Source organism: Triturus cristatus, chromosome 12 (genome assembly GCF_964204655.1).
Source record: "Triturus cristatus chromosome 12, aTriCri1.1, whole genome shotgun sequence".
NCBI lineage: Eukaryota > Metazoa > Chordata > Amphibia > Caudata > Salamandridae > Triturus > Triturus cristatus.
The window spans coordinates 77,844,394-77,857,177 of NC_140595.1; the positions used below are offsets into that span (position 1 = coordinate 77,844,394).

The 12,784-nt window shown below is 40.1% G+C and overlaps 1 protein-coding gene across 1 annotated transcript in view; it reads right to left on the bottom strand.

The window, feature by feature from the left end:
- Window positions 1–12,784, bottom strand: part of HAPLN2 (hyaluronan and proteoglycan link protein 2) — a 70,698-nt gene that overhangs the window by 27,046 nt on the left and 30,868 nt on the right. Inside the window, exon 2 of the mRNA XM_085639945.1 lies at window positions 9,608–9,721. Within this exon, the coding sequence (XP_085496071.1) occupies window positions 9,608–9,721 (114 nt within the window). The remainder of the gene's footprint in view (window positions 1–9,607; window positions 9,722–12,784) is intronic.

Consider the following 12,784-nt stretch of genomic DNA (forward strand, 5'->3'; position numbering starts at 1 on the left):
TCTAGAATGGGGATCCCTATTTTCTCTCGGGGGGCGATCTGTCTCATACATATACCCCTTTTGAATCTTCTTCTTTTTTAGTGTTAATAGGATCGCTCCTCATTTATCATATATATGGGTGTTACTGCAGGCCCAGCGGAGCGTGGGGGGACGCTCACCTAACCATCACAAGGACCTAGGTCCTGAGCTCCGGATATAGGTTGTGGGGTAAGGGGGGGAAATGGGTGGGTGTTCAGCACGGGGTAGGGAGGGCGGGATGTGGGGGGCACTGGGTGGTGCTGTGGTGGGTTTCTGAGGTGATTGGCTTCATTATTAATATATGTGGCAGGATGATTTCAAACATATTCTTGATGTTAATTATTTGTTTATTTTTCAAGATAAGCTGTTGGCATATTTTCCATAATCTCTTAAATTATATGTTAGATATACATTTCTCTTACCATCATTAATGGCATTAATGGCAAACAGTAGACTGACGTGTGTAACCTGGAATATCTGTGGGTTAAATGATCCTAAGAAGCGTAGGATCTTTCATAAGTTGATACAGGCGATGCAAGCGGATTTAATCTGTTTACAGGAAACTCATATCTCTTGGGCCAACCGCCATTATCTTAAGTTTCTGGGTTATGATTTAGTGGCCTCCACCCGACAAACCTCTACTATCAGGGGTGTGGCTATTATTTCAAAAACGGGGGTTACCCGAGTTAAAAGGTTTAAGCAAGATAACTCAGGAAGATGGTTAATTGTTGAATTACTTGTGAATAAATCTGTACTTTCGATATGTTCCATCTACGCATCTAATCTAGATGACCCGCAGATCCTGATGGATTTAAATGTAGAATTAGCCACCTGGCCGCGCCCGCTAATTTTCTGTGGCGACTTTAATATTGATATTCCTAGTTGGTTAGATATCACTAAGTCCATTCCCTATGTTGGGCGGAAGCCCCAGGTTTACAAATCACTTCGCACTTTACTTTTTGAACATAGGCTGGTAGACCTATGGCATGCTAACTATCCAGCTCATGATGGGTTCACCTTTTATTCAATACCCCATCAAAAGATGGTTCGTATCGATTTTGTTTTCACTTCTCCTGAAATTCTGGGGTCCATCAAGGTTCGAATTGATCCTCGGACTATATCCGATCATAATCCTATAGTCTTTAGCTTTTCTTGGGACCGCCCTCTCCATCAAATAAGATCATGGACTTTTGATAGGAAACTACTACTGGATAAATTATATCATGAACGGATGTCAGTCTGGATCCCAGAGTTCTTTGAAATCAATAGTTCTACTGCACCGGTTGGCCTAGTTTGGGATACTTTTAAAGCAGCCTTGTGTGGCGAAACCAAGAGAATTGCGTCCTATCGATGGCTAACAGAACAGCTGAATCTCAAAAAAAGAGTCGCAGTACTTCAACAAGCGGAGACAGATTTGAGTACTAGTATTCGTAACGGTGAAGATGTAATAATTCGTCAGAAAGCGGTTGCCCTCACTAAGGCTAATCTCTTGGACCCTCTTTATGAGGATATAGCCGCTAAGTATTTTCAATTTCGTACCTCAATGTACGAGCTGGGCGAAGCGTCCGGTAAGGTTTTAGCAAAACGCCTACAGCAAAGGGCAATAGCAAGTCAAATACCAAAGGTTAAGGATCGGTGTGGTATATTACAAGACTCACCTAGTGGAGTGCTAAATACTTTTGTCGATTTTTATTCAATCTTATATACCGAGAAGCCAAATATACTTGAGCAGCAACAAAAACAGCTAGAGTATTTCTTCAAACCTCTCGATACCCAGACGCCCTCTTTTGATCAGAATTCAACTCTTGCTGAACCTATCAGCTGGGAAGAAATCGTAGCTGCTATAAAATCTCTGTCTACTGGCAAAGCAGCGGGTCCTGATCTTATTCATCTTGAGTTTTATAAGATTTTCTCACATTTATTTAAGCAGCAGATGTTGGAAGTCTTTCAACTTGCCCAGACGGGGGTCATTCCTGACTCCTGGCGGCAGTCGACTATCGTACTATTCAAAAAGAAGGGTAAGGACGAACTAAATCCAGCATCATATCGGCCCATAGCATTAATAAACACCGATAGTAAAATTTACTCAAGGGTCTTGGCGTGTCGTCTTGTGCAAATCATTTCTCCGTTAGTCTCTATCCGTCAGCACGGGTTTATCCCCGGTAGAGATACGACCGACCACATCAGGCCGGTCATTGCTCTTTTTGACTGGGCTCAGGTGACAAATTCTCCCCTCGGGGTGATCCTGTTGGACGCCGAGAAGGTGTTCGACAGGGTCTCCTGGGGCTACTTATGGGCCGTCTTGCATTGGAAGGGGATAGCACCTGAATTTATCATGGCTCTACAAACTCTGTACATATCTCCAATAGCTAAAATTCGTATTTCAGGAATCGAATCAAGTTATTTTCCCATCACTCGTGGCACCAGGCAAGGATGCCCGTGCTCTCCCCTCCTTTTTGCCTTATACATTGACCCCTTTCTTTCTTTGATAGAAAAATCTCAAAATATCTCCCCAATTATAGTCCATGGTATTCAGTACAAAGCACTGGCATATGCCGACGATATAGTAGTATTAACAGACAATATTACTGTCTCTTTTTCTGCATTGGAGACTCTAGCAGCGCAATTCGGTCTAATCTCAGGTTATAAGTTAAACATCACAAAAACACAAATATTGCAAACATCGGCTATTCCAACATCGACTGCTCTTATTACTACACAAGCAACTTACCTTGGCATCCAGATCTCGGCTGAAGTTGATCAGATTTCTGATTTGAATTATTTACCCGTCATTGATTTACTCCATAATAAGTTAGAACGGTTGAATCATCTTCATCTCTCTTTATTTGGGCGCTGCAATGTTCTCAAAATGCTGGTTCTTCCAAAATTTTTATACCTATTTAGATCTATTCCATTATTAATTTCCAATTTTACTTTAACAAAAGCACAAAGGATCTGTCAAAGGTTTTTATGGGCTTACTGTAAGCCAAGGCGAGCTGCTAAATGGACCTGCCTTCCGCAGGAACGTGGGGGCTGGTCTGTTCCAAGCTTAGTTTATTACTACTGGGCAGCTATGATCCAGCAATTTGCTTTTCCATTATTAGGGAAGACTGTGGAGTTACCGCCGTATCTGGCTCCATCAATATATTCAATTGCATTAGGTGACGCTACAAAAGGGATACTAACACGTATCCTTGAGCCAAGCTACTTCAAAAAAACGAGGTTCAAGGTTGTATGGGCACTGTTTACGATCTGGCAAAAAATCTGTCGTTTCTCTTCCATCCATAAGCTTAATTACAACACACCACTGAACGCTTCCGGCTTACTTCCAGCGATATTTCAAGACCGAGTAGTTTCAATCTGGGCCTCTCAAGGCCTGAGGGACATAGGAGACCTTGCTGACTCCGGCCTGTTAGCTTCTTTTTCTTTTTTGAAACATAAATTTCAATTACAGTCTAATCATTTTTTTAAATACTTACAAATTAGAAGTTTCTTAGACAAAAAATCCCCAGAGAACCCAACACTTTTCGATAAAATCTCGATATTTGAATTTGTTAAAATGAAAGCTAAAATAGGTATATTATATCAAACTCTTTTGTCTCAACTCCCAGATGACTTACTTGATTACAATAATAAATGGGCGGTTAAATTTGGAGTACCCTCCATTGATATAAAACTTCCATTGATGTTAGCTAGGACGGTTTTAGTCTCCGGTACTCTTCGCACTCAAAGCTACATGGCTATGTTTAATCTTTACTATACTCCAGCAAAACTAGTCAGATGGGGGACTGTCACAGGGGGTAAGAGTTCATTATGTGCAAGATGTAAATCTCCATCTGCTGATTCTCTTCACATGTTTCATGATTGCCCCGAACTGTCACTCTTTATTAATCAAATCGAAACGTTTCTCACACAGATTACTCAATCTTCAATTAAAATTTCCGCCGAAATGGTAATCACTGGTTATCAACACGCTATGATCTCTGCGAGATCAAGATACGTACATTCTTTTCTGTTTATTGCAATGGCAATGTTTAGACTGTGTATTACTTCTCTTTGGATAAATCCTGAGCCCCCCACTTTCTTTCACTGGCAGGCCAGGATGCTGGCATGGTTTAAATTAGAAACTGCTGCACGAAAGCTTCAGGGAAGGAGAAGACGTTTAATTGCCTTTAAGAACTGGGCCCCCTTTCAAGACTGGTTAGCAAACTAACAATGTATTCTGCCATATATTGTCTCTTTGTACATACCCTTGTACATACCCTTATATGACCTGGTTTCTAATTTTTCTTTATCAATAATGTATTTTTGTCTTGTAACACTTTCATGATATCTGTTTCTATGAAATGTATATTGCCAATCCCTCCCCCACCACCACGGGGGGTAGGTTGAATAAAATAAAATAAATAAATAAATAAAAATAAAAAAAAGAGTCAATAGGAGAATATTTTAGAGATACATGCAATACCGATGCTTCTATGTGCAGTACATACAGATGCTAAACATCTCCCTTTATGTTCAATAGTATCAGGACTGAATTACATTTTGTAGCACTTGCAAAGAATGTGGATTACCATTTACAGAAACTCTTACTGGGAATCAAGACACTATTGAAGAAACAACACTTTTTTTACTAGATGGTAGAGAACAGCATGTGATGAATGAAATGTTTCGCTTTTGTATGATCTTATTGGCAATACACCACATGAGAAGAGCAAAGAAGCATCCCAGTGAATTTGTTTTCCAGTGAGAAAACTATTTTTGTTGGAATTGAGACATGTGGTTTTGTACCGCAATTACATTAGATGTTAAGGGGATCACTATGTTATAAAGTGGGAACAGAGATGGGAAGTAATATTGTACCATTATATACAAATATATTTATCCACATGTTTAAATGAAGATAATACTGAATCACGCAGTTTGAAAATATATATATATATATATATATATATATATATATATATATATATATATATATATATATATATATATATATATATTACCTACTGGCGGTCGCCAGTAGGTAGTTATAGTTAGGACCCTCTTACCATAGGAAATCCGCAACATTCTATTTTGAATAACTTTGGCGCCGGTCGACGAATCCTCGCGAATTTTTCAAAATAGGTGGGGCGCTACGCTCCGCTCCTACCCTGAAAGTCTCGGGGGGATTCGTCAAGCGGGGGCTGAGATAAAAGGGGGGTCCCAAAACGCGTTTTTCCCATGCATTTTTCCATAGGACCTTTAGACAGAGCTACAGCCCGAACGGCTGAACAGAATTTAATGAAACTTGGCAGAGAGGTAGTCCTCAGGTCAAGGAAGTGCCTTTTGTAGGTTTGGTGTAAATCTGTTCAGTAGATTCTGAGAAAATAGCCTTTAAATCAATATATATATCTGAGCCAGCTTACGGTGCGCTTACGGTGCGCTTACCGTACGCGTACGGTGACGTGCGCGAGCGCGATTCTGATTGGCCGTTAGATCTTAGTAAACATTCGAATCGGTCAAAACCAGGAAGCGGCGGCCGCCATTTTCTCTCTCGCACTCTGACAGGGGGTTGAAAAACAAAGTGCAAAAACATGTAAAGGGGCTGTTTAGACAGCTCCCAAGCACCTAGCCATGTCGAGGGAGTCCCCAACGATCCCCCAAGTGAAAAAAGGCAATTTTAATTTTTTCGAAAATTTCGCCGATTACGCTTACCGTACGCGTACGGTAGCAAAAAATTAGAAAAAAAAAAAATTATCCCTATTTTACCCTCCCCGTGTGCAAATGGTGCCCGATGGCTTATTTTAGCAAAACAAAACATATATTTTACCTGTCACAACGATGCACATCATATGTCCTCCATGTGCGCACGGTGCGCGAAGCGCATCGTGCGTTCATGGCCCATCTAGCGTAATGTGGGCACGCGGTGCGCGAATCGCACCGCGTGCTCACTGTGCGCGCACGGTGCGCGAAGCGCACCGTGCGCGCACGGAACGAACTGCGTTAAGTGGGCGCGCACGCCACAAATGGCGTAAAGTAACTTAGCATTTAAAAAACCGTACAAATTCACTGAAAAAACCATAGGTTTCACACACGTTATAGTTAGGAATTAGCATTTAAAAAACCTTGCAAATTCACTGAAAAAACCATAGGTTTCACACATGTTATAGTTAGCTGGACATTTTACTGATAAAAAACCAATGAAATTCCCCCGTTATAGTTACTGTAGGCAACTATAACTCACGCGACCGTAATCCTCTGCTGATGACATATGTGTCTTTATGAAAAAAAAATATTTGTAATATATGTATAGCTAAAATTTAATGGAAGAAGACATGGGCAAATAAGTGTCTAAATACAGTATTAGCATCAGCAGAGGATTACGGTCGCGTGAGTTATAGTTGCCTAAAGTAACTATAACGGGGGAATTTCATTGGTTTTTTATCAGTAAAATGTCCAGCTAAATATAACATGTGTGAAACCTATGTTTTTTTCAGTGAATATATATATATATATATATATATATATATATATATATATATATATATATACATATATATATATATATATATATATATTCACTGAAAAAACCATAGGTTTCACACATGTTATAGTTAGCGGAAATTTTACTGATAAAAAACCAATGAAATTCCCCCATTATAGTTAGTGCAGGCAACTATAACTCACGCGACCGCAATCCTCTGCTGATGCTAATACTGTATTTAGACACTTATTTACCCATGTCTTCTTCCATACATTTTTAGCTATACATATATTACAAATATTTTTTTTTCATAAAGACACATATGTCATCAGCAGAAGATTGCGGTCGCGTGAGTTATAGTTGCCTGCACTAACTATAACGGGGGAATTTCATTGGTTTTTTATCAGTAAAATTTCCGCTAACTATAACATGTGTGAAACCTATGGTTTTTTCAGTGAATTTGCAAGGTTTTTTAAATGCTAATTCCTAACTATAACGTGTGTGAAACCTATGGTTTTTTCAGTGAATTTGTACGGTTTTTTAAATGCTAAGTTACTTTACGCCATTCGTGGCGTGCGCGCCCACTTAACGCAGTTCGTTCCGTGCGCGCACGGTGCGCTTCGCGCACCGTGCGCGCACAGTGAGCACACGGTGCGCTTCGCGCACCGCGCGCCCACTTTACGCAGTTAGTGCCGTGCACGCACGGTGGGCACGCGGTGCGCTACGCGCACCGCGTGCCCACGTTACGCTAGATGGGCCATGTACGCACGATGCGCTTCGCGCACCGTGCGCACATGGAGGACATATGATGCACTTCGTTTTTAAAGGTAATATTTTAATTTTTCGCAAAATTTATAAGCCATGCACAAATGGTGCCCTTCGGGCACCATTTGCACACGGGGTGGAGAGAGTGTGGATAATTTTTTTTTTTAATATTTCTTTTTTTATTATTTTCGTTTTTCGCATTGTTAATAAGCCATGCACAATTGGTGAACTTCGGTCACCAATTGCACACGGGGTGGGGTTATTGTGGATAATTTTTTTTTTATTATATTTTTTTACCGTACGCGTACGGTAAGCGTAATCGGCAAAATTAGCAAAAAAATAAAAATTCCTTTTTTGGCCTTGGGGGTTCTTTGGGGATTCCCTCTACATGGCTATGTGTGTGGGAGCTGTCAAAACAGCCCCTTTACATGTTTTTGTGCGTTGTTTGTTAATCATCACTCTCAGTGCGAGAGAGAAAATGGCGGCCGCCGCTTCCTGGTTTCGGCCGATTCGAATGTTTACTAAGATCTAAGAGCCAATCATAATCGCGCTCGCGCACGCCACTGTACGCGTACGGTAAGCGTACCGTAAGCGCACCGTAAGCTGGCTCAGATATATATATTGATTTAAAGGCTAATGTCTCAGAATCTACTGAACAGATTTACACCAAACCTACAAAAGGCACTTCCTTGACCTGAGGACTACCTCTCTGCCAAATTTCTAGTAATTCTGTTCAGCCGTTCGGGCTGTAGCCCTGTCTAAAGGTCCTATGGAAAAATGCATGGGAAAAACGCGTTTTGGGACCCCCCTTTTATCTCAGCCCCCGCTTGACGAATCCCCCCGAGACTTTCAGGGTAGGAGCGGAGCGTAGCGCCCCACCTATTTTGAAAAATTCGCGAGGATTCGTCGACCGGCGCCAAAGTTATTCAAAATAGAATGTTGCGGATTTCCTATGGAAACGTGGTCCTAACTATAACTACCTACTGGCGACCGCCAGTAGGTAATATATATATATATATATATATATATATATATATATATATATATATATATATATATATATATATATATATATATATATATATATATATATATAAAGAACATTCACATTGCTACCTAAAAAGTACAGCTTTGAAACAATATGAGACATGTGTTTGTGATGGATGCATTGGGGCAACTGTGCATTACGTAAGCATATCAAACATTGTATAACATGATAACAATCCTATAAAACACCAAAAGAGAAGCAAGTGGTATGTTATCATCAATGGTTTGCAGTTCATCTGTCCAACACTACTTGCTTAGTGGACATCAAATATTTTTAAGGAAGAATAAATGTAAAAAGTAAACTTTGAGAGTCCTTTCATAAATCCATGATATATCTGTTCTAAATTGTCTATGATCAAAACTGTGTTTGTCTGTAGGTTTAAAAAAAAAAGTTTTGTTCAGGTTTGTCAAGCAGGGCCAAAGCTATTAACTGTCCTTCAGACGTGTGTCATCAACCATACAAAACGATATATATACATTTTTTTACAACTATGCATATTTCATGAACGGTATAAAGCTTGTGAAGTTTATTAAAAGCAATGTGATAAACACTGGAAGTTGGTCTTACAGGTGAAAAACATACTCCCAGCAGGAGGCTTAACAGGCATAAACGTTATTTTGTAGGGAAGCTTCACCCACAGGCAATATTATGAAAAGAGTGGGAAAGATATGCCTGTTCCTGAGCTGTACAGTTTGAAAATAAAACACTAACTCTGAGAACTCTTGGGTTACATTAATTCACTTTACACTCTGCAGTCGCATAGAACAGGCACACTGAGCCGCTAATGTCATTTGTGGTAGAGCCCCTGGGGTGTTGAAATGAGTTCGCATTTTACTACTCTTTCCATGTAAAACATATTTCATACACTGACTCACAATTTACATGTACAAGCTAGGCCTGTGTAAGATTTTTTATTCCTGCACAAACATCATGAATTTCATGGTATCTGAAATTCTGTAAATTTTGTGTCAGTGAAATTTAACACACTCTTGTACCATTTTCTCAGCAGGAGTTTGGCGTGAATAGGAAATGTCTTGCAGAAGATAGTTTATCCTCAAACCAGTCCATTCATGTGACTTTTGAGCTTGACGTAACCCATTCATTCAATTTTTAATGAAGATTCAATGGAATTTTGCAAAACAAAATTTCAAATCTCCCTGATGCCTAACAAACACCTAACTCAATTTGGCAAACTAACCCTGGGAGACCAAGGAAAAATCCAACCAGGATACAGGCAAAAGATGCATGTATGGTGACTACCAGCTAAGAAAGAACACAGCTGAAAAGTTGAAATTAAAGTTGATACTGACCTTGATAGTTTTTATCCGAGTGGTAAATTTGAGAATTTCCAGGAGGAAATGAAAGGCAAAGGGAGAGCAGGAGAGCCAGCCTTTGCATCCGAAGGCTAAAGGTAAGAAAATTGCCTGAAAAAGAAAGAGAAGCAAGGAATGTTTCCCCCTGTAGATTTCTGTCCTATGTATAACAGTGAATACTACCAACATTTATTGACCAAGGAGAAGGTGTTCAGCAGAACCCCCACACAGTGTGGCCCACCTTTAGGATCTTTACAGAAAAGACACAGTATTGCGGGTGGTAGTACCCACACTCAGTAAATACCAATGCCGTGGGCTGCTCTATTTACCAGATGCAGTATTACCACCTCATTCCGAGTTACACAACTTGAAACCCAGGATGACCCATTAATACCAAATTTTCCTACCATTTTGAACTATATAAATGTAATATGCGGTATTTCTCAATTTCAAAACTCCTAGTTACGAGCAGGGGAACCTCTTTCTTTACATTATAAGCGGTATTTTTCCACACAAAATCTGTCAGGTATTAGCTGGCAGAATTTGATTTTGGAAACCGTGTGGTATCACGACAAAGTTCTAATCCTGATTCAGACATGTTTATGCCAGAATTCGGATTGCCAGCACTCATAGAATGAGGGATTTAGCATCTGCGAGCAAATTTGCAGTAATACCATGGATCGGTGATAGCGTTCCCACTCCCAGTATTTGTGCTATTATCACATTGGCTATAATCGGGGAATAAAAAGCAGAAACAGTGTTTTATTTTATTTTATTTTATTTTGTTTTATTTTCCGTGTCTTATTTTACATTTAATGGTGCAGATGTAGCACTAGTTTCTACCGGACTAATGGGCTCAGCTTTCCTGTTCCATGATGTAGTATTACGACATTTGAAATGCGGCAATACAATATCATAGCGAGGGCAAGCCATACAAGCTTACTCTATTTTAAAAGTAATAATACAACTTTGAATAACAAAATTTACATTGATTGCGGAAACAGTAGACCGCACAATTATCAAACTATATGCACATTTCTGATGACCTCTAATTAACCTTATTATCGGGGTCAGTTAATAGTGAGACATGTACACTAAACAACTGAGGAGTACAGGTAAGGTTTGGCACCCAAAATGAATGCAGAACTGTGAACAAATTGACATTTACCAATCACACTTTTGGTTGTGCATCGATAGCTAGTTAGTTCTGTATATCAGTTCTATATATCAGTGAGCAAGAATTAGCTGGATGTGGCCTTGCTCCCAGTGGGCCCAATTAACAAAGCTGTTTGTCCACCTACGTTCACACTGTGAGGATTAGTTGAAATTTACCCTCACAAGTGGGATTTGTAATTATGACTATCCTGCCTACAAGCTGGAATTTGTGATACCACAAATGTAAGATTAAGGCTGGGTGCATTAACGTCCCAGAAACTTAATAGCTTTAAAAGTAGGGGACCATTATCAAACTCATCAATTAGAACATATCACCAGGGCCACTGGAATTATGCGAGTGTGCAGCCACAGCGTTTTTTGCATAGTTATGGATCTGCCGCATTTGCCACGCAATCCATCATCTGCTGCATAATCTGCAGATGTTAACAAAAAATAGTTTCTAGCTCAAACAGTTCAAACGTTGCTCAAATCGGAGCAGCACATGTTCCCGCGCAGGAGAAGGTCACTTGCAAAGTTTGACTGGTCGCATTTCTGTTGCTCATTGCTATTTTGACATGTTAAACTAGTACTAATGGGATGTAGCGTATGCCCAGACAGTGTAAAACTATCAAAAACGTGCTGCATTACCCAGCATAATTTACCTTTTCTTGCCGCATAATTTCATCAACCCTGCCACATAATTTGGACCTCTCCTGCTGCATAATTCCAGTGGCCCTGCATATCATCAATCTCATCTGTTTACTTCTCACTTTGCAAATTTACTTATGTGAATGGAAAACAGAAGTGTGTTTTTAGGGCCACAATTGGGAGGGAATGCCCCCATAATTACGGTGGTTGTATGAAAGGAATGTCTCTCCACATTGCTGCACTGCCTTGTGTGGAAGGGAGAGAAGAAAAGCCTATACTTGCTAAGATTTGGAGCATTTTTTCTCTCTCACTGCGCTGGTGCACTTTTTGCTGCCTTGCTCCAATAAACACACCCTAGTACCCCAGTACTAGGGTGGGTGCCTAATGGCAATCATAGATTTTATTATTGGAAGGGTGCCCTTCTACAGTGTTTAATTTATAAAAATATAAGTGCCAGGGCTCTCATCAGGAGGCCGGTGCAGCTTGCACCACACATTGCCCCTGTCATGCTGCCAATGATAGAAACAACAGAACTACTAACCATCACACTCCTACAAGTGTGAAAATTCAGACTATTTCAGGTACTTAAAGCTATAAGAATGGCTTGGATGGCAGGTAATAGTCATTTTTTTAATTTATATGTGTTGTGGTCATATCTAAATTAGCCAGACAGCTCCACCTAGTGGCATACTGTCAGTAGCACCTGTGTTGACAATTAAGTGTTGGTGCCGAGCACCGGAAACCACTGGCTCAAATTAAGCGTTGCCCTTTCAGTAGAAAATACTACGCTTTGACACAGTTGAACACTTTTCTGCTTTGTATGTGTGCTGTATAGCACAGCACACATGCAAAGTTGGAAAAGTGTTGAGAAGAAAACTTTGCTCAAATTTTATTCCGGCCTCAGGCAGATGTACATTTTTGGTGCAAGGCCATGTCTACCAATGTTAGTAGATAGCAAGTGGCATCTTAACTTCTGGGTGGTTGCATGTAAATGCCCATGTACCACCCATGGAATGCCACCTTGATACAAATAAGTGCCAAGTAGCACAGATTGCTACTTTGTGTTACTTTAGGCACTTTCCAATACAAATCTGGATTTGCTTTGGCATGGAAATCAATAACAATTAAGCTTAACAGCTTAAAAAGAAACACCAGCTCCATGATGTTTGCATGGTTAGCTAGAACAACCAAAGAAATGGAAAATTACACAAATACACTTGAAAACATGACATCAGACCATGGATGTCAATTAATCAAAATGCCAGGGATAGCGGAAGTCACATTACACTCCTGGACTCCACTCCTCTTGACTTTTTAGGAAGTGACCTCAAATGACCTTTGACCCTGATGACCTCGCAGGAAGTTATGTCA